At 41.0% G+C, this 22,715-nt stretch overlaps 1 protein-coding gene across 1 annotated transcript in view; it reads right to left on the minus strand.

Moving 5' to 3' along the window:
• Positions 1 to 22,715, minus strand: part of TM9SF2 (transmembrane 9 superfamily member 2) — a 71,034-nt gene that overhangs the window by 22,089 nt on the left and 26,230 nt on the right. Inside the window, exons 3-10 of the mRNA XM_085882843.1 lie at positions 11,136 to 11,229; positions 10,086 to 10,219; positions 9,519 to 9,648; positions 9,286 to 9,413; positions 7,922 to 8,033; positions 4,168 to 4,247; positions 3,583 to 3,691; positions 3,148 to 3,280 (exon numbers count right to left, since the gene is read on the minus strand). Of these exons, the coding sequence (XP_085738969.1) occupies positions 3,148 to 3,280; positions 3,583 to 3,691; positions 4,168 to 4,247; positions 7,922 to 8,033; positions 9,286 to 9,413; positions 9,519 to 9,648; positions 10,086 to 10,219; positions 11,136 to 11,229 (920 nt within the window). The remainder of the gene's footprint in view (positions 1 to 3,147; positions 3,281 to 3,582; positions 3,692 to 4,167; positions 4,248 to 7,921; positions 8,034 to 9,285; positions 9,414 to 9,518; positions 9,649 to 10,085; positions 10,220 to 11,135; positions 11,230 to 22,715) is intronic.

Genomic DNA, 22,715 nt, shown 5'->3' on the forward strand with positions numbered 1-22,715 from the left:
ATCCACACCTTGATTGACCTGGCTGTGTGGCATGGAGCATTGCCCTGCTGGAAAAAAACAATCCTCAGAGTTGGGGAACATTGTCAGAGCAGAAGGAAGCAAGTGTTCTTCCAGGACAACCTCGTACGTGGCTTGATTCACGAGTCCTTCACAAAGACAAATCTGCCCGATTCCAGCCTTGCTGAAGCACCCCCAGATCATCACCGATCCTCCACCAAATTTCACAGTGGGTGCGAGACACTGTGGCTTGTAGGCCTCTCCAGGTCTCCGTCTAACCATTAGACGACCAGGTGTTGGGCAAAGCTGAAAATTGGACTCATCATAGAAGATGACCTTACTCCAGTCCTCTACGGTCCAATCTTTATGATCTTTTGCAAACCTCAGCCTGGCTCTTCTTTGCTTCTATTTGACGAAGGGCTTTTTTCTAGCTTTGCACGATTTCAGCCCTGCCCGAGGTGCCCGTTTCGAACCGTCCTCACCGTGCACTTCACCCCAGCTGCCGTTTGCCATTCTTTTTGTAGGTCACTTGATGTCATCCTACGGTTGTTGAGTGACATTCGAATGAGTTGGCAATCATCCCGGTCAGTGGAAAGTCGTTTTCGCCCTCTGCCAGTCTGTAGCTTTGTTGTCCCCAATATCTGCTGCTTGACCTTGTTCTTATGAACCGCCGTCTTTGAAATTCAAGGATGGAAGCAACGTGACGCTCACTGTATCCCTCTGCCAGTAAAGCCAGAATTGAACCCTTCTTTTCCTCACTCAAAACTTTTCTTTTCAACTCTTTTGGCATGGTCAATAGTTTTTTTTTTATTCCAATTACTTTTGAGGTACTACGAGGACTGTTTTTGCCATCCAGCTGGTCCTATTGCAAGAGGATAGTGATGACCACAGCAGTGTTTTTTATACTTTTCCTTGTTAAATAAGATTCGGTTCAGGTGATCACCTAATCAGTACCTCACAAAGTAGAATGAGGTGTGCCTGTGTTGGAATTCAACAGACACCGGAATGGAATTGGCTGCCATACATGTAGAGATGCTGATTTAATTTTTTTTGGAGTGGTCTCTTATTTTTTTTTCCAGAACTCTATATATAGGGTGTCCCAAAAAAATATACAACTTTTAAAATGCTTCGTTTGATCCTAAAAAAAATGCAGTAATTTCGTCACTAATGCTTCATTTCTTGTTGCAGAGACCCTGAAGTTTATTTTGATACCAAGCAAGCGCCAAAAAAATGCCAAGGCTGACCGTACAACAACGGACAAAAATTGTTGAACTTTGGCACCAGACGAAAAGTATCATATAGGTGCAACGTCACTCGAGACATTTCGGTATCCACTTGTGCCATGCACCAAATTTTTGGACAATAAAGTGCACCATCGCAAAGTTTACCAATGTGGGAACCATTTGTGACCTTCACAAGGGTCACAGTGGTCGGAAGAGGACAGGTCGTAGTGAAGAAAATGTGGAAATGGTGAGACAGGCGGTCATTCAGAGTCCAAAAAAATCGATTCGACGACTTTCTGCCGAGACAAACATTCATAAGAGCACCGTTCAGAGGATCCTTCGCCAAGACATTCATGCCTTTCCATACAAAATTCAAACAGAAACGGTGCTTACTGATCAACAGAAACGCAAACGACTAGACTTTGCAAATTGGTTCTCAGGAAAGTTGGAGGAAGATGCAGACTTCCTTAAAAAACTTCACATGACGGACGAATGCCATGCTCACTTGTCCGGGGAGGTAAACAAGAAAAACTTTCGGTACTGCGGAACTGAAAATCCTGGTAATGCATCAACTGAACTGGTGTCTCGATCTGTTCTTAAAGTCACCATGTGGGTGGCGGTTGGTTGTTATGAGATAATTGGTCCATACTTCTTTGAAGATGACCAGGGACGCACTTGCACGGTAAACCAGAGGAACTATCACGAAATGATTCAGGAATTCTATCTGCCTGAGCTACGTACTCAGGCCCGTAGGAGAAACAACCTGATCCAGATGAGAACCCAGTGGTTCCAGCAGGATGGGGCACCGCCCCATACAGCCAGGGAAACAAGGCGTTTTCTCAACAAACATTTTGAGGGCCGCTTTATCTCCCTCTACGAAGACGTTGAGTGGCCACCGTATTCCCCCGACCTTACTCCTCTAGACTTCTTCTTGTGGGGGTATCTCAAGGACAGGATCTATGGAAACCCTAGGCTTCAGACTCTTGATCAGCTGAAGGAAAACATCCACCGAGAAATCCACAACATTCCTCAGGAAACGTTTCCAAAGTGATGGAGAACATGACAACGCATTTGCAGGCAGTGATCAGACAACGTGGAGCTGACGTCAAGCATGTGGTCTAAAAGAAAACGACGATTTTATAGCAAAATTTAAATTTTGGTGACAATTTTGACATTGGTACAATAAATTCAACCTTTCAGCTTTATATCCAGCCATATATCTTTGAAAAAAATATATGTTATGACCATCCTCTTTGCAGATAAAAAGTTGTATATTTTTTGGGACACTGTAATATATATATATATATATATATATATATATATATATATATATATATATATATATATATATATATATATATATATATATATATATATATATATATATATATATATATATATATATATATATATACACATACATGGAATCAATTCGTCCTTGTCACACACCCAACCTGTCAACAAAGTTTTGGCCAAATCCATCCACAACATTTTGAGATATCTTGCTGACAGACAGACAGAGAGAAACAGACAAACAGGGGTGACATCACCACCTCCGTCCACCTTCAGTGGTAGAGGTAATAATAAACAGTACTTTAATAAAGAATGACGAACTAGTCTTGATCATGAAGGTAAGTGCTGTTACCGTACATGCTGAACATGAAGGTAAAGCAACGGAACGTCCATCGAAGTACATGCTGACCACTGGTGGAAGCAAGGTGAAGCTGACGTTTTGGCCATTAACCCTTCGTCGTAGCCAAATAGATAAGAACCTCTGATGAAGGGTCAGTTACTCCTCCTCTTCAAGATAAATTATTTTCTACTCAACAGTCTGTATACTTTGCGACGCCACATGACATGAAGGTTACTCGGAAGTAGAAGAGAGGGGGAGGGAAGGAGCAAATGCAATGATAAGTAGAATGCTCACACAGAGTAATGAAAGTCATGATGAATATCTGCATTCCAGAGCCAAGGAACACTGACAATAACATTCCAGCACGTGGTGGCCTAAACACATCACCATGCACCAGCTTCCAGCCATACTCTTCCTGGGCTTCTTCCTAAAACATTCAAAGAATGCAACATCAGCCAACTTCCGAGTAATGTGACATAGCCAAAGATCGCCCCCACCCCCCACCTCCAAACAATAAGCCAAACATTGTACACCAAATTACTCACTTTCTCAAAAACAAATTTTCCATGCCTACAAACTTCCTTCAATTGATCCACAACACCACTGTTTGATAAACACTGAGCATCCTTCAATGTGGATACAGGATACAAGATAAGATAAGATGTCAAAGAAACAACAAGATAAATGTTCAGACACCATCACGTCCCATATTTTGATGTGACCACTTACCGCTGTCTCAGCCTGGTTGTACCGAGTAATGTCGCGGTGGAGCGTCCGCAGCATTATCATCGCCACCATTCCAGAGAGGAAAAGTACAATCACAAGAGAGTTCATGATGCTGAAAGAAATGAAGTATTGAAAATAAATAAATAGATTTTTTAAAAGGCGAAAAGATTGTTCACATCAAAAGTACTGAAACTTCATCACGAGACATTCACTTCATAATGGAGATGTGTTTGGAAAAAATAAAATAAATAAATAAAAAAGCAGTGAATTTAAGTGAACAGGATGCCATTAAGTGCAATTCATAGATCCAACACGCTCAGCAATTACCAATGAAATATGCACACAAGGTCATGTGCCTGGCATAGAAAAATATAAATTAAATCGGGAGGAGGAGGAGGAGGGGCTCATATTCCTATTCAGCACCCGGCACATTCAGTTGCAACCATCTGGCAACAAACTTCACTAAATTATTTTGCACATGTCTCCATTTAACCAGTCTGTGTCCACCACTGTAGATGGGTGGGTCTTGATTTACAACTTGCAGGAGCATTCCAAACCCAATCCGATTCAAGAAGCAGGGAATCTTACCTGAACCACTGAATATTTGTGTGATGCATCGACTCCAGGATGTAGTCCCAACGAGATGCCCAACTGATCGTATCATTTTTCTGAAAGATCAGACACATACCTTTGTAATGACTTCAAAATGCAAATTCAAAGCCAAAGCATGCAGAGATAGCATAGCAGCATTCTAGTGAACAATCTCAAAACAGCTTCCAGGAACTAACATTTCCTTTGATTCGTGTTTCAAAGCTGTCATTAGGCTTGTTTACACCATGCCTCTATGGCCATTTGAGAACAGGCAGGGTGTCATGATGTTCCAACAACACCTGGGATGACAGAGTGGGAGGGCATGGAGTGGGGGGCAACCCCCCGCCCTGCCTTTTGTCAGGAGGGGCAAGGGTGTACAGAAAGTGCCTCATCATGTGGCCACCCAAAAAAGTGTCTAACCACAGTGAACTGCCTGCCCAGGTGATATAGGGTTAATTACTCCCATAAAGCATCATGTATGAACCGATTGATAATTTCTGTAAGAATGATCAGGCCTGTGAGTGTTTTACAAAAAAGTATTAAGACTTTTGTAGAAAGTGTCAGATTTGTAAATTATGTACATCTGAGTTTACTGTTGAAAGAGAACAATGCTAATTTTCCCAAGGTTGATGCTCGGGCTACGAGTTTTAATTTCTCAGTCTTATTTAAACCCTTCTCCATGATTTTTTCACCTCAAATAAAGTCTGCCCCCCCCCCCTTTGCCCTTCAACTGTCAATGGTTCACACCTACTCCAATTGGTCAACAACAGATCGTTGAGTGGCTAGAACAACCCGCTCGAATACCCAGGGCCAATCACAAATGGCCGATCTGCGTCGTCATGGTGACGTCATCACACGAGTTAATTTGGAGGGGAAGCATCATCACACGGGAGGGTAAATGCACCGATAGCAGTCCATCGTGAGTGCAACGAGGGGGTGACAGCACATGGTTTTTATTTTGTTTTCCGGCAAATATATTTGCACAGTTTGTTACTTTTCAATAAAAGTAAGAAAAAGATGGAAGTTGTGTTATAAACTCTGCTTGAATCAAGTACAGCAAGACCCGGACATTCGTGGGGGATATGTTCCAGGAAAATGCCGTGAATGTCGGGGCATTGGTTCAATCGCGAAAAGGGGGATTTTTATTACTTTTGTCATTTCGTTTGTTTTGTTTTTTAAACATGGTCTCGGCTCGTGGAAGAGCTGTGACATAGAACAAATCAGCACACAACATAACAAAGGGAACAGCAGGACAGAGGGGAAACACCAACAGCAGGGTGGAGGGAGAAAGTAGATGAAGACAGACAAACAAAGGATGCAGGTAATGATGAGGGGTAGGGGAGAACGCAAGGGGTGGACAAGATGGATGCATAAGTAAAATTTTGGGAGGGTGGGAGGTGGTTTAATGGATGAAGAAAAGATCATGGTTTTGGATGGGGGATGCCTTGAGATGGTAGTGAACAGCTTTCTTGAAGACCTGGAGGGAAGAATGAGATTGAAGAGAGAATGGGGAAGGTAGTTCCACAAGTGGGGGGGAGGGGGGGAAGAGGAATAAATGATTGGAGGTGAGCAGTGATTCTGGATTTAGGTAGTTTCACGAGCAGGGGTTGCTGGTGGACCGCGTGCATCTTGCAGACACCTGATGGGGACAAAGCATGGAGAGGGCAGAGAGTACAAGTCCAGAAATGACATGGAAGAAGACAGAGCACCGACTTATCGGCGATAATGAAGTGATAAGCCCAGACAATCAGCTTCATCACGAGAGACTCAAATGATCTTGAAAGCCTTTGTTTCCATGGTGTCAAGCTGAGCAAGATGTGAGGCAGGGGAGCCAGCCCAGAGGCAAGAGCAGTACTCCATCAAGCTGTGGATGAAAGCCTTGTCGGTCGATGGGAACTCAGGTGTGCAAAGGAAGGACTTTGCATAACAGAGGATGCCGAGTCGGCATCTGGCTTTGGAGGCCAACTTTGAAATGTGGCTTGCTCAAGAGAGATCACGGCAGAGAGTGAGACCCAAGAGTGTGAGTGATTGAACCTCTGAGAGAGTTGGTGAGAAAGTAGATGGGAGTATTTGTGGTACGGTCCTTTCAGAGAGAGAGAGACCGAGTGTGTGGGATTTCTCAGGATTGAAAGACCTATTCCAAGTGTTTGACCAGTTTGTGATTTTTGTCAAGGTCTGAAGAGAAGGAAGAGGCTGCTGCCTGTGTGTCAGAAGGATGAGAGATGTCAAGGCAGAGTGTGGAGTCATCAGCAAAGAGATAAAGAGGATTTTCCAGAGTCAGTGAGATCATTGATGAATATGAGGAATAGGATGGGGCCGAGAACACTGCCTTCTTGTACTCCAGCCATGACAGGGAGAGGAGATGAAAGGATTCTGTTGAGAGCCACATGTTGTTTACAAGAGTGGAAGAAGTCAGCAATCCAAGAGTGGAGTTAGCCTTGGATTCCATAAGCAGACAGTTTGGAGAGCAAGGCAGGATACCAGACTGTTGCAAAAGCTTGAGATACAGTATGTCCAGAGACAGCCCTGATCTCATGTCTGATGTTGAGGACCTCCATCCATTGTTTGGAGAGTAGAAGCAGTCTAAGGTAGAATGACCAGGTCTGAATCTGAATTGATGATCTGAGATGAGGCTGTTGGAGAAAAGGAATGATTTTATGTTAACTGTGATGATGGATTCCATGACCTTGCTGATAATTGGAAGTAAGCCAATTGGTCTGTAGTTAAGAGGATCCGATTTTGCACCTTTTTACATAATGCTGTGATGTTGGCTGATTTTCAAGCAGATGGAAGATGACCGATGGTAAATGACAGGGTGAAAAGGGCAGAGAGAGGAAGCGCAAGAGCAGCAGAGCAGGTTTTTAGGACACGTGAGCGGATGCCGTCTGGTCGAGTTGCAGAGTCAGAGTCGAGGGTTGGCAAAAACTTTTCCACCTTTCCAGGTGCAAAAGACAGAATTCAGGAGCAGTTGGGTATGACTGGGAAGGATGGGAACAGAGATGGAGGGATGAGGGGACCAGGATTTTGAAACAAACACGGAACAAGAAAAGTCGGCTGTGGTGCCATTTGAAGTGAGGGAAGGGATGGAAGGGGAGCAGAGACCAGAGACCGACTTGACAAGGTGCCACCAGGTTTTAGAGGAGGGAGACAAGTTTGAAAGCTCATTCTTTAGATTGGACAGATGTTGTTTTCTGGCTCTCCTGAGCAGGAGGAGAATGCAAGTTGTTTTAAAGCAACTGCCTCACCACAGGATTCAGTGTGTACCAAGAGTGGGAGGATGGGTAAGATAATTGAAGACTAGGTGGGATGAATCTGTGCATAAGACAGAGCAGGTTACCGTGAAAGAATTCCCAGGCTGAATTAATATCAGTGGACATAGGAGACCAATCCTGAAGTGTTTAAAAAATAAAATAAAACCCGAACTACACAAGGCAGGGCCGTAAAAGTAGAAGGTCACATTTTATAAACTGCGAATACGCAGGGCCCACAAATGTCGAATTCACAAATGCTGTGGTTCCACGGTACTGTTGATTAAAAATGAAATCAATGGACACCAATTGTGGCTTTAGTTTACCAGCAATATTTCCCAATACCTTTCGCAATATATTCTCTGTCCCTTAACCTACCGAACCTTACCTTTTGCCTTACAAAAGATGAAAACTACTTATAAATGTCTGGGTTCCAAATGTTATGATAGCACATGATGGGGTAAATGTGAAGGAATTACTGGAAAAAAAAATACATTACTCACCTGGAAATGGATGCTGTAAGTGTAGAGAATGCGCACTTCATTGTTAAGGTCTCCAGAGATGTCCATCGGAGGTCCTTTGCATGTGGGATTATTTTCATCCGCGTGCTTTATGCTGTAGTGTCACATACCATACCCTAAATGCCCAGCAACAGAAAAGGTCTGCACCCATTGCGGCAAGTGCAGAGCGTTCAGCAACACAACAAAACACAAAGCCCTCCACACTCTGAAAGGTAAATCAAATTGAGAAAGCAATGCCCTTCTCAAGTTACAGCACTGAGCGACTCTCATCACATCTCTGTTCACAATGGACATCAGAAAGTGATCGTCAAGAGAAAACAAACAGTTTACAGCCGAAGGCTAAATTTACATTTGACAATCCGAGATGGCTTTTTGAGCCAATGAAAAATTTGTAAGCGAATAAAAAGGGCTTGGCGGAAGAATTAGGCCTTAAAAGGGGAGGTCGGTAATTTTGCAGCCCAAAAAAAAAACAAAAAAAAAACAACTATTAAAATAAATATAGTTCAACTAATTTGAGTCAATTATTGAACAGACAAAATTCATAAAGCATATGGGAACTCAAACGGCACTCGGTAGGAGCACATATCTCCACCAGGCAGAACAGTTTACGTTTTGTCGTCCACCGATAGGCCAAATATGCATCTGGACCTTAACCAAAATCTAAATCATTTACACCTACCCAACTCGCCCAATAAGTTTTGTCACAACTCGTCAACAACTTTTTGAAATATCATTCCATGTTTTGTTTTTGGCCCTATTTCTCAATAGTGAAGAATCACTTAAAGAATTCTTGTATCCAGATTCAGGTCTTAATTACGGAACACACCAGTACACAAACACCACACAAAACAAGTGCTGGCAAGGGTTTACAATCTCCGATTGCTCTTTTTCTTGTTTCACTTATATTTATGGTGTGCAGCATTTTCAGATGGCGAAGAAAAGAAAACATCACTTCCTCTTTTTTTTTTCCCTCCCACCCGAGATAATTACAAACTTAAGTACCTAGTTAAGAGAGTAGTAAAATTAGACTATCGTTTGAACTCATCATCATGCATAATTCTCCTATATAGATTCCATAAAGTAAGGTAACTAATTCTACTATATAAAATAAGGCAATTCTCTCTGTGGATGTGTGTATTACGTCTAGAAATCATTTTTTTTTTAAACAAATAAAAAACAGCGAGGCCAAAATCCACCAAATTTTACATACGTGCTGGCTTCCTAGAGGGAACGAGTATTACAAGTGTGAGAAATACTTTACAGGGGATTGTGATGAGATATGCATGTGGCATAAGAAGAGACGATGTCCAGTCAGAGTTTGCATTTACAAGGTTCAAACCACCCACCTTTTAGGCTCCAACTTGGCAGATACTAAACGGCCCCCATCCCAGGCCTCATTTTCCCCACTGTGGTAGGTGATGTGTATGTCAACATGGTTGAAGATGTAATACGTATTCTTTGCGTTGAACTCTGACTGCAAAGGATAAACGCAAACAAACAAAAAACAACATCAACAACAGCCGTCTCTCAGCCTCAGCGTACACGGGGAAGTAGACTGTCTTGGCAATCAATCACCTACGTTGACAACGCAGGCATCACGAGCTTTGCCGTCAACAGTCACGTAGCAGCCGATAGGGAAGCCGGGATTGCAATACTTACTTCCATCCTCAACCGTGTAACACCACGTAACTGGAATATTGTCAATTATCCTGGGGGGGGGGGGGGAGGAACCAACAATTTATTTATTTTAAACACTTGTCCATCATCATCTTACTACAGGTTAGGTTTAATAGAATGAGAGAAGGTACACAAGATGAGATGGAAAAATGAGAGTGAAACAAGAGGGGAAAGAAAAGGAATGCTCTTAAGGACCGATCAATAGGAGGAAATGGGGGAGATGGGGGATGGTGTTATCACTATCGCATTAAATGAGAACCATTTGAAATCCTAAACCTCAAGGAAAAAGCAGATCAATCTTATCATTTGACACATTAAGCAACAAACCTTTTCACACAACAACAAAAATGTTTATTCATTTCATTGATATTGTGAGTGGAGAAGGAAAGAACAATAATAATAATAATAATAATAATAATAATAATAATAATAATAATAATAATAATAATAATAATAAAAAACAACTAACCAGTGGTTTTGATAATTCAGTTGCATGGCTTTGGTCAAGAACCCTAGTTTCTTCTTATCTTCCTCATTCTTTTTTGGATCGTACACCTTTACACCACACACTTTTTGACATTCCACATTCTCCTTGAATTTCAGCTGAGAAGCAAACACACAGAAGACATTGTTGACACGATTTTCACAGTGGACATCAATGAGGTTCCAAGACATTTCACTTAAACTGTGCAAAGCTACACAGATTTCATGTTCCCAGGATTGTACTCTTATTTGCCCAGCATTATATCGAGTTTTCAATTTATATACATTACAAATATATATATATATATATATAAATAATGTTTTCAATATATATATATATATATATATATATATATATATATATATATATATATATATATATATATATATATATATATATATATATATATATATATATACATTATATACTGGCTTTGGAATAAAGCCCATGTGATTTAATTTTACTGAACTCTAAGCTGTCCAGCCTGGCTTTGAAACACGACCCAGCTAAAAAAGTGTCATCTCAGCATTCCACAGGCAGTGCGATTCATTAATTGGTGTGCCATCCATCAGATGGATGTTACAACTGGTATCCCATCTACCGGTATTAGTTGGTGGACATCAAAGATCCCACAATGACCCTCGCAAAGAGCAAGTGAGCTATCACAGGAACCATGAACAAATTACAAATTTCTACCATAACTACTGCTGGGAGAGGGATGGAAAGCCATCTTGCATGAACCTTAGCCAAGAAACCGCTTCGGTAGAACCAAGCTCTTTAACACCAAATATGGTATAATCGGATCAGATCAAATTATTAAATAACTTCATGCAAAACTATTCCGGGACCTTTATTTGTGTACAGACCTGTCAAATTTAGTATCAGGACAAAACATTAATTAAAGCATTATTATCTATCCCCCCAAAAAAGCACAAATCCATGAATTTCTACTGATCTTTATGGCAGGAAGAAATAGCTCCCTCTCCCAACAAGCTCCCAATTCCAAATCATAACAAGCACAAAAAGGGAGCTCACAGTGTAGGGTGAAGGTTCAATACGTTCCCCAAACAAAACCTGTCCGAGATTCTCTGAAGGTCGGCGCTTGCCTTCTGCTTGGCAGAAATCAAACCTGTGCAAAGTAAAGCAGTAGAATTGAAGAAGAAAAAACAAAAGAAAAAGGACCTATTGAACACATCCACATATTGACAAAACACCCCAACCCACTCTTGTACCTCCTCCCCACACCCCTGCACACCCCCCCCCCCTCTTAGAAAGAGAAATAAAAATTGAGAAGTGAAAAGGGAAAGAGGAAGGGAATTATGGAAGAGAGAAGGGAGGGTAAGGGAGTATGGCAGGAAATGAAGAAAGAAAGAAAGAAAGAAAGGGAGGGTGGTTTTGGAAGAGATAAGAGTAAGATGAATGACAAAACTTGGTGGGTGAGTTTGGTAGGTGAGAAAAACAAGCAGATTACATTTTGGTTTAGGTCCGGATGCAGATCCGGCCTACCATTGGGCTACAAAACATAAATTGTTCAGCCTGGCAGAGGTATGCGCGCTACCGAGTGCCGTTCATGTTCCAACTGCTTCCAATCATTACGCATCTTCGAAGTGCCGATCAAACACAGATGCCTCCACCGAATTTACTGGGAAATTCAAGGTACACCTTTGCTTTTGTGACGTCGTCCGACAGGACAGTGCAGAGGTGGTGCACTTGCATTTGAGCTATCTCGTGTGGGTTCAAATTCTGACTCGACTACAAAAACTGTCCGATTGAGGTTTCGCAGCCAGGAAGTCGCATCACAAAGTGCACCATCCCTGGAATCGTGCCGTCCATCTGCTAGCATTAGCTGGTGGATGTGAAAGATCCATCGGTGTCTTTCACGAAGAGCGGGCACGTTATCGCCGGCAGCCTGAACAAATTACAAATTATTGCTCCATCACTGTGAAGGCAAAAGAAAACCACCTCGTATAATCCTTGACATGAGACTGCATTGGCAGCGCTGAACCTACCCTTCAAGCGGAGCATGAGAGACAGGTACATTTTATATGAACAAAAAAAAATTCTACAAAGAAAAATTTTGACAATAATCAGATCGAGTAATAATGGACGAAATCAACAGCAAGTTGATCGAGGTACGCTTCAGATCTCTTTTGCTCTGACAGAGTTAACGCCCGGAATGTCAGCTTCTTGCATCCCACGGTGGTTGGCATACCTCATTCAACTGTCCGTCAAATGAATCCATTGTTCTCCCTGTCCGCTGGCGTAGACTGACATTTGCCTTCATAAGTAAGACTAGTTGTTCAATGTAGATCTAGTAATACAGTACTCAGCTTTGACGCTCGACTTTTATACCACTTAATGTCAGTCATCACACGTGGTGTTTCTTCAAGTGAACTTGACAATAAAAACAAATGAGCTGTCAATGTAGCGTACAAGCCATTTCATTCAAAACTTACTTCATTCCTCGGCTTAAAAAGAGAATATAATTCAAATTCGGAGCAAAATGGTTAATGGTAACAACAATTGCATATTCACAATCAATAAGTAATATGAAGGAGAGAAATTAAGCTTTGCCCAGATAAATTTATTCATCAAGTGTGCATGGGATACAGGAAAGAAGGGGTTAGAAAGAGAAATAAAAATTGAGAAGTGAAAAGGGAAAGAGGAAGGGAAAAGGGAGGGTAAGGAAGTATGGCAGGAAATAAAGAAAGAAAGAAAGAAAGAAAGAAAGGGAGGGTGGTTTTGAAGGAGATAAGAGTAAGTTGATGCACGGGGGATTGGAAGGAGTTAGGCTTTAGTGGAACACCTCAAATACATCAATTGTGTAAGAAAAGTTGCAAAATCTTTGCGAACACACCATTCCCTGACCTTAAAGCAAATGTCACACTTTTTAAAAACAGCATCAAAAAAATAAATAATAACTAGAACTGCCACTTTATAACTGCTGGCAGTGATGACCGGGTACCCAGTCCGTCCGCCTTTGACACAACTGACACAACGTGAGACTTAAATCATAGTCGCAAAGTTTCGCATTTATCGGATAAGCGGTGCCAGAGAAAACATTATTTAATGGTGATACAAACACAGGCCTGCTTCGAGACGGCGCGGAACAGACGAGTTACGAACCGGGCAGCACAAAGCGTTCAATTTCCTTATTACTGGCGACCAGATTCAAATAATTAAATAATTCTGGCTGCCAAACCGTGTGACCGATCATGTTGAAATTTTAAACTTTTGTTTTGCATGTCGGCTAAATTACAAATGTGAAGTTTCGTATATATAGAAGCAGCGGTTCGAGAGTAAATATTAATTAATATTTATCCTTCAATCCAAGATCGCGGCCAAACCATGTGACTTATGACGTCATAATTTTCAGCACATTGGCAAACCCGAACATAGACGATAAGCGCAAATTTTCGCTTCGCTCGGTTAAGCAGTTCCAGAGAAAACATTATTTAATATTTTTCTTAAAACCAACATGGCTGCCAAACCCTGGGCCCGATCCCGTTGAAATTTCAAACCCTCATTCCGCATGAGCGTTCCACCATAAACTTGATGTTTCACATTTATTGGTGCAGTAGTTCCAGAGTAAACATTAATTAATATTTTTCCTTCAATCCAATATGGCTGCCAAACGTTGCATCGTACCTCAAAAGGGGGTGAGAACTTTTTATTCGTCATGGAGAGGCGGTCATAGTGGTGGAGTTTCGCCTGGATCTGTTTAGCCGTTTCAGAGAAAAAGACGTTTGAAGATATTGTTTTTCAATCCAAGATGGCTGACGAACCATGTGACCTATGACATCAGAAATTTACATTCTGCTTCCAACTGGGTATTGGAACGCGTTTGTAAAGTTTCGTGTTAATCGGTAAAGGTGCGTTTTTCTATCCAAGATGGCCGCCAAACCATGTGACATGTGACGTCATAATTTTTACCATGCGTGCATACTGCCCTCTCGACGATAATTACAAATTTTCGATTCGTTTGGTTAAGCGGTTCCAGAGAAAACATTATTTAATATTTTTCTTAAATCCAAGATGGCGGCCAAACCATGTGACTTATCAATACGAAATTAACAAACTTATATCGCCTTCCTGTCCCGAATACAGTTCTGAAATCTCCCCTTCATTGGGCCAACGCTTCTGGAGAAGAAGATGTTTGAAGGTTTTCGGGTTTTTTCAAGATGGCCGCCAAACCATGTGACCGATCAAGAACAAATTAACAAACTTGAGAAAGGACCTCATGGGGAATATATTTGTGAAGTTTCGTCTTAATCTATCTTGCCCTTCTGGAGAAGAAGATTTTTAAAATTTATTCATTTTCAATCCAAGATGGCTGCCGAACCTTGCGACCTATGATATCATAAATTTAAATTCTGCTTTCCATCGTCGACCCGAACAAGTGTCTGAAGTTTCGTGTAAATCGGATAAGGTCTATTTTTCTATCCAAGATGGCCACCAAACCATGTGACTTCTGAGGTAAAAAATTTTTACCATGTATGCAGACTTGAGGGAGAAAGGCACTTGCAAATTTTGGCTTCGATGGCTTATGAAATTCCAGAGAAAACATTATTTAATATTTTTCTTAAATCCAACATGGCGGCCAAACCATGTGACCTATCACTTCGAAATTAACAAACTTGCATCGCATACATGTCACGAATATAGTTCTGAAATCTCGCCTTCATTGGACCAGCGCTTCTGGAGAAGAAGATGTTTGAAGGTTTTAGGGTTTTTTCAAGATGGCCACCAAACCATGTGACGTATCAACAACAAATTAACAAACTTGAAAGAGGACCTCAGGGGGAATGTACCTGTAAAGTTTCGCCTTAATCTGTCCAGCCCTTCTGGAGAAGAAGATTTTTTTTTAAAAACACTAAAAAACAAGATGGCGGCCAAATTACGTCATCGATGACGTAAAAAAAACATTTTTGACGATGAATTTTGGTGTAGATGATGCTCAGAATTTTTCAGATTTTTCCTATATGGCGTTCTACTTGACGAATTTTCACCGGTGTATCGCTTCACTTCTGACGTCAAGAAAAATCACACGTGTTCCCCATCGGGAGCTTAATAAAATTCATGAAGCGAAAACATTTTTACCCTAGAAAGTTTCAGAGATACAGAGGTCCAAAGTTTTTCGGTTTTTTCAAGATGGCGCCCGCACCACGTGACCAATGACGTCATAATTATAATGCGATTGTGCTATCAAAAAAGATACATACTATGGTGAAAATTTCGTGTCGATCGGACTTAGCGTCCCAGAGAAAATGATTTTTAAAGCGAAAAAGGGTGCAAAATGCCGGCGGAATAATAATAATAACTAGAACTGCCACTTTATAACTGCTGGCAGTGATGACCGGGTACCCAGTCCGCGTCCGCCTTTGACTCAACGTGAGACTTAAATCATAGTCGCAATTTTCGCATTGAAAGGATAAGCGTTGCCAGAGAAAACATTATTTAATAGTGATACAAACACAGGCCTGCTTCGAGAGGGAGCGGAACAGACGAGTTACGAACCGGGCAGTACAAAGCATTACCATTTCGTTATTACTGGCTTCCAGATTCAAATAATTAAATAATTCTGGCTGCCAAACCGTGTGACCGATCAGGTTGAAATTTTAAACTTTTGTTTCACATGTAGCCTAAATTATAAATATGAAGTTTCGCATATATAGAAGTAGTGGTTCCAGAGTAAACATGAATTAATATTTATCCTTCAATCTAAGATGGCGGCCAAACCATGTGACTTGTGACCTCATAATTTTTACCATGTATGCAGATATCATGGAGGATGACAGACGCAAATTTTCGCTTCGATAGGTTAAGCAGTTCCAGAGAAAACATTATTTAATATTTTTCTTAAATTCAACATGGCTGCCAAACCATGTGACCTATCAATTAGAAATTAACAAACTTGTATTCCCTACTCATGTGCAATAGGGGTGTGAAGTTTCCCCTTGATCAGATCAGGTGTTCTGGAGAAGAAGATGTTTGAAGGTTTTAAGGTAAATTCAAGATGGCCACCAAACCATGTGACCAATCAAGAACAAATTAACAAACTTGAGAAAGGACCTCATGGGGAATATATGTGTGAAGTTTCGGCTTAATCTGTCTTGCCTTTCTGGAGAAGAAGATTTTTAAAATTTATTCATTTTCAATCCAAGATGGCTGACGAACCATGTGACCTACGACATCAGAAATTTATATTCTGCTTCCAACTGGGTATTGGAACACGTTTGTAAAGTTTCGTGTTAATCGGTAAAGGTGCGTTTTTCTATCCAAGATGGCCGCCAAACCATGTGACGTGTGATGTCATAATTTTTACCATGCGTGCATACACGATGGTAGATGATAATTAGAAATTTGATTCGTTTGGTTCAGCGGTTCCAGAGAAAACATTATTTAATATTTTTCTTAAATCCAAGATGGCGGCCAAACCGTCTAACGTATCAATTCGAAATTAACAAACTTATATCGCCTACGTGTCCCGAATATAGTTCTGAAATCTCCCCTTCATCCGACCAGCGCTTCTGGAGAAGAAGATGTTTGAAGGTTTTAGGGTTTTTTCAAGATGGCCGCCGAACCATGTGACCGATCAAGAACAAATTAACAAACTTGAGAAAGGACCTCATGGGGAATATATGTGTGAAGTTTCGTCTTCATCTGTCTTGCCCTTCTGGAGAAGAAGATTTTTAAAATTTATTCATTTTCAATCCAAGATGGCTGCCGAACCTTGTGACCTATGATATCATAAATTTAAATTCTGCTTTCCATCGTCGACCCGAACAAGTGTGTGAAGTTTCGTGTAAATCGGATAAAGTCTATTTTTCTATCCAAGATGGCCGCCAAACCATGTGACTTCTGAGGTAAAAAATTTTTTACCATGTATGCAGACTTGAGGGAGGAAGGCACTTGCAAATTTTCGCTTTGATGGCTTATGAAATACCAGAGAAAACATTATTTAATATTTTTCTTAAATCCAACATGGCGGCCAAACCATGTGACCTATCACTTCGAAATTAACAAACTTGCATCGCATATATGTCACGAATGTAGTTCTGAAATCTCGCCTTCATTGGACCAGCGCTTCTGGAGAAGAAGATGTTTGAAGGTTTTAGGGTTTATTCAAGATGGCCGCCAAACCATGTGACGTATCAACAACAAATTAACAAACTTGAAAGAGGACATCAGGGGGAATGTGCCTGTAAAGTTTCCCCTCAATCTGCACAGCCGTTCTGGAGAAGAAGATTTTTTTTAAAAAAACACTAAAAAACAAGATGGCGGCCGAATTACGTCATCGATGACGTCAAAAATAACATTTTTGACGATGAATTTTGTCCTAGATGACGCTCAAAATTTTTCAGATTTTTCCTATATGGCGTTCTACTTGACGAATTTTCACCGGTATATCGCTTCACCTATGACGTCACGAAAAATCACACGTATTCCCCACAGTGAGTTTAGTAAAATGTATTAAACGAAAAATTTTTCCATTGCACGGTTTCCGAGATACAGAGGTCCAAAGTTTATCGTTTTTTTCAAGATGGCGCCCGCACCACGTGACCAATGACGTCATAATTATAACGTGATTGTGCTATCAAAAAAGATACATACTACGGTGAAAATTTCGTGTCGATCGGACTTTGCGTTCCTGAGAAAATGATTTTTAAAGCGAAAACAGGCCGCAAAATGCCGGCGGAAAAATAATAATAATAAATAAACATAAGAAAAACAATAGAGTACCCTGTACTGACAGGGTACCCTAATAATAACAAATAAACTTAAGAAAAACAATAGGGTACCCTGTACTCACAGGGTACCCTAATAAGCTTTAAAACCAGCTATACAGGTCAAACAGGCCATCTTTCATTCCTGATATTGATGAACAAAACATGTGTCCTGGCACATTGCTTCTGGAAAGGAACGCATGACTTTCAAGTCACCGGCGAACGTGCAATGTGCCTTTGATGGGAATAGATGGTGAACCAAAACCAGAAAACCACTTCCAGCAAAACCTGTTTCCCGGATTAGTGTGGCATTACCATGACCAACAATGCACAGGTTGAGCCTCCCATTACAGTTAAAAACTAGAGGGGGAGCACTCAGTAGAGTGCAAAACCTCCGCAGCAAATACTGCTGGGTCACTTAAGTGAACCTCATATCCTATTCATTGTAGATCAAAACGGATCAGACTCAACTGAACCACGATTGAATAAACTAAACTAGATCGACGCGCATGTAGAAATGCCCAAAAAAAAAAAAAAAAATCGAAATTTTTTGGAAAAAAAAAAAGGTGCAAAATTTGTTTGTTTTTTTCTCTAACAATTTTTTTTGGGGGGGTGGAAATCACTTAAAACATGTAGAAATGCAAAAAAAAAAAATTCAAATATTATTCAAATAAAATCGAAATTTTTTTGAAAAAAAAGTTGCAAAATTTTGTTTTTTTTTTCTCTAACAAATTTTTTTTTTTGGTTGGAAATCACTTAAAACATGTGGAAATGCAAAAACAAAAATTCAAGCAATTTTTCAAAATGGCCGCTATGGTGGCCATATTGGACTTTGGACCAAGTCCAAAATCTAATGGCATGATCCTTGGACCATACCTCATCCCCCCACCAAGTTTCGTCGAAATCTGTCCGGAGTTTTTCCGTAATACTGTTCACAAACAAACAAACAAACAAACAAACAGACAGGGGTGAAAACAGTAACCTCCATCTTCGATGGCGGAGGTTAACAAGTGGTGTCAGGCACAACAAATCCCACCCATTTAAGGCATAAAGTTATTTTGGGGATCAAATTTAAATTTTATACATCCTTAACCTGAATGTTGATTATAAGGAATAGAATAAGGAATATTTTCGTCTTAGTTTGAAGTCAATTAAACCATTTTTGACGAAGTTATGACCGTAAAATGATTTTGACCTTTCAAGGCCACGTAAGGTCAAAGGTCATGGTGTCAAATGAAAGCCAATAAAGGACTTGATATATGTCTTTCATAGTAAACACGCATATCCCCAACCTTTTTTGATTTATAATGGAAAATTTGTAATTTTGACCGATGACATTGACCCCCAAAACTTCGGACCCGACCGATCTTCACAAATATGCATTTTTCACTGCAGGAATGGGTAGGATTATAAGTGACAAATAGAATAAGGTTCACGATAAGCTTAGTTTGAAGTAAATCAGATCATTTTTGACGAAGTTATGAGTGAGAAACGATTTTGATCTTTTCGTGACCTTCACCTTGACCTTTGATCCAATTGAACCCAAAAGTTAATGGGGTCGTCCAAGGTTCATTTCCCACCTGTGGATTAAATTTGATAGTGTTTGCTAAAGCCGTTTTGCATTAAAGTTGCTAACAGACAGACAAACAAACAAACAGACACATAAACCAATGTCACCCGAGGGTAACCCGTATCTTGCCAAAAGGTGACCACGTGTGACTTCTTTAAGGTCACACTGAGGTGAACAGAGCTGCTATCCACCAGGAGCGACTCCTTGAGGAATATCTGCCGACGAGAGATTCCGATGAGAATCGTTCTACAGAGTAACCATGAAAAATATGCTTTTGCCTCATAATGTCACCAAATGACATCATAATGTCTCAAGTTTGACATATCTAGAAAGCACTCATCGGGGTGTTCAATTTGAGGTACTACACGATATGGTTCCTAAAACTTGAAAATTTGACCTTGGGGTCAAATATGTTTGACCTGAGGTGCTAACCATGAAGGTCAAGGCCAATCGCCACCAAAAATTAATCAGCTGAGCGCCAGACCATGAACTATATTCCCATGAAGTTTGAAGACGATCCGATCAAAATTACTCAAAAAATAAGGGTTTCGTCGACTCCCCTGATTTGCGACAAAGTGACCTCGACTTTTGATCTTGACCTTCAAAATTTTATGCGCTGAAAGGGACCTCTATAGGCCTCCGATATGCGAAGTTACAAAAATTTCCAATGATAACTGTGCTCTGCAGAGTGATTTATACGTGATTACAGACCAAAATAAAAAATAAAATAAAAAAACATATGAAGGTCAAGGCCAATCGCCACCAAAAATTAATCAGCTGAGCGCCAGACCATGAACTATATTCCCATGAAGTTTGAAGACAATCCGATCAAAATTACTAAAAAAATAATGGTTTCGTCGACTCTGATTTGCGCCAAAGTGACCTTGACCTTTGACCTTGACCTTCAAAATTTTGTGCAATGAAAGGGACCTCTATAGGCCTCTGATATGCGAAGTTACAAAAATTTCCGATGATAACTGTGCTCTGCAGAATTTTTTATACGTGATTACAGACAAACAAACAAACAAACAAAAAAACATACAAGCTGACTAACATATCTTGCAAAAACTTCGTTTTGGCCAGATAACAAACCGGACGATTACAATATCCCGCTCCCTCCTCCGGGGGACGGGATAAAAAACGTCATGGTCAGAAAAGCAACAGCCTCTGGTATTTAGAGGCACAGCTAATCAGAAAGTTGCTGGACTTGCTATTCATACAACCATTGGGTCCATACTCTGTGCAAAGCGTTGATGCTGCCAAAGCAGTCTCCTTGGCCATTGGACACAATCCTGGACGGGTCGCCACTCCGACACAGGATACCAGCAAGCTGGCACTCATTTTGCTGACCTCAGAAGGACGACAGGCAGTCAACCGCACCTGGTATTAATTCAACAGCCAAGTGGGATGATGAACTCAGGATCCCAAGCCCACCACCCTAACCATTAAGCCAACATCAGGCATACTTGCTATCCACAAGTTTAATACAAGACAAATCCCCCCCCTCCCCAAAAAGACAAAAAAAAGTCTACCAAGATACAAGCCTACGAACAATCTGTGGAAGATTTCACATCCAGCTTTACTCATTAAACTTTTGGACGACATTGCTGAACTACAAAAACGACCGACTCAAAATATCCGTTTTGTAATTCTTATTATTCTTTTCAGACAGCCAAGTTGGTGAAAGCTCAGGACTTGGTTTAAATAGTGTTTAAAGCAGTTGAACAGATGTTGTTTTTTTTTAAGCAGGTCATCTTTCATTCCTGAAGTTTATGAACAAAATATGTTCCTGGCACATTGCTTCTGGAAATGAACAAGTGACCTTGAAGTACTGCATTTTATGTCACATTTGAAGTGGTTTTGCCTTCAAGCACCTTCGAGGTGATTTTGGAGGATACAAGAGTAAGGTGGTGGCAGAGGGAGGAAGAGTGAGATCTCTTCGGGAGAGGTTAGGGTTAGGTTTCCATGGAATACCTCAAATACAATTGTCTGAAAAGTTGCAAAATATTTCCTGACGCACCATTTCCTCGCCTTCAATGCAAATGTCATCAATAAATTTAAATCAGCCATACAGGATTTGTTTTCTTTATTGTTATTTAATTTAAAACATGTCTTCTTTCATTCCTGGCATGCATGAACAAAATATTACGACGTTTGTGAGCCCGGCGAGGACGTCATGCACCCTCCGGAGAATAAAGGCACATACACGGAGGATTAGAGTCAGTTATATCGGAGTATTCTGTTTCGCATTCAAGTTATCTCGTGTGCATGGGAATAGGTTGTGTGCGTTGCAAGTCTGAGTCAGCATAAGTATGTGTTTCTTTCACGCTCTCAGGATTCTCCAACCTCTACATCTCGCAAAAAACGTACGATAACTCACTTACAGATCCCCACATGCCTCTTTCTTTTAACGGAGAAATTAGAGCAAGGATAACTGCGTCGCAGAGTCAGTGGTAGCACGCTAGGATACACTGGTACGGAAGACAGCCATCAAATCTGACAGGTGTGTCTAGGGCTTCCAGCCCCCTCCTAATTCCTGGGAAGGGCCGCAGTAGAGATCCACCAATCAGGCACTGTTGGTGGGTCGGGAGGGAAGACAGAACAATCACCATCTCAGAGCTTTGTCTGCCTCCTGCAAGCCCTGAACCTATGGGAAGCCTCAAGGATCACCAAGGTGGAGAAGGAGGAAGGAATAAGAAGAGGAGTACACATACAGCACAGGCAGTTCAAGTGTGTCTTTTCAGAAGTTTAGAAAGTCCGAGGTACCCCTTGGAAATTCAGATCCTTTTACCATTCAACTCTCATCCAAGCCACTTCGCCTTTTGCTTTCTCTCTCCACATCATTTCTGCATGGGCATGCATATTTCTTCTTCGTCTTCTTCTTCAGACTTTCTTTCTCAATGATCTTCACACCTTTGATTTATTTTCATTGCTTATTTCTGGACGGTCCGCGGCTTTCACACACACAACATACACTGCCCCGGAGCACTGTTCATGCTCCCCAGTTACCAGCAAGCTGCCCAAGTCACGACCTCCACTTGCACCTTGGCACGAGACACCGCAGCAATGCAGATCATCACATTCAACAAGAATATGAGTGATCCCATACGATTGGGCGCCATTGGAACGGAGGGTGGTGTATGTGAGGCGAGCGTTAATTGCAGCCTCAACTGGGGTTGCAAAAGGTGCATTAAAAACCCCAAACCATCTCTTTCACACTTCTATTCTTGACCCCTCTTCACAAACTCTGTTTTATTTTCCTTCGGGTGTCTGGATCAATTTCTGTGTAAAGGTGATGTCATTGTAATAAGGCATCAG

Source organism: Eptatretus burgeri, chromosome 5 (genome assembly GCF_056783735.1).
Source record: "Eptatretus burgeri isolate ZD-2024b chromosome 5, Ebu_testis_v1, whole genome shotgun sequence".
Lineage (NCBI taxonomy): Eukaryota > Metazoa > Chordata > Myxini > Myxiniformes > Myxinidae > Eptatretus > Eptatretus burgeri.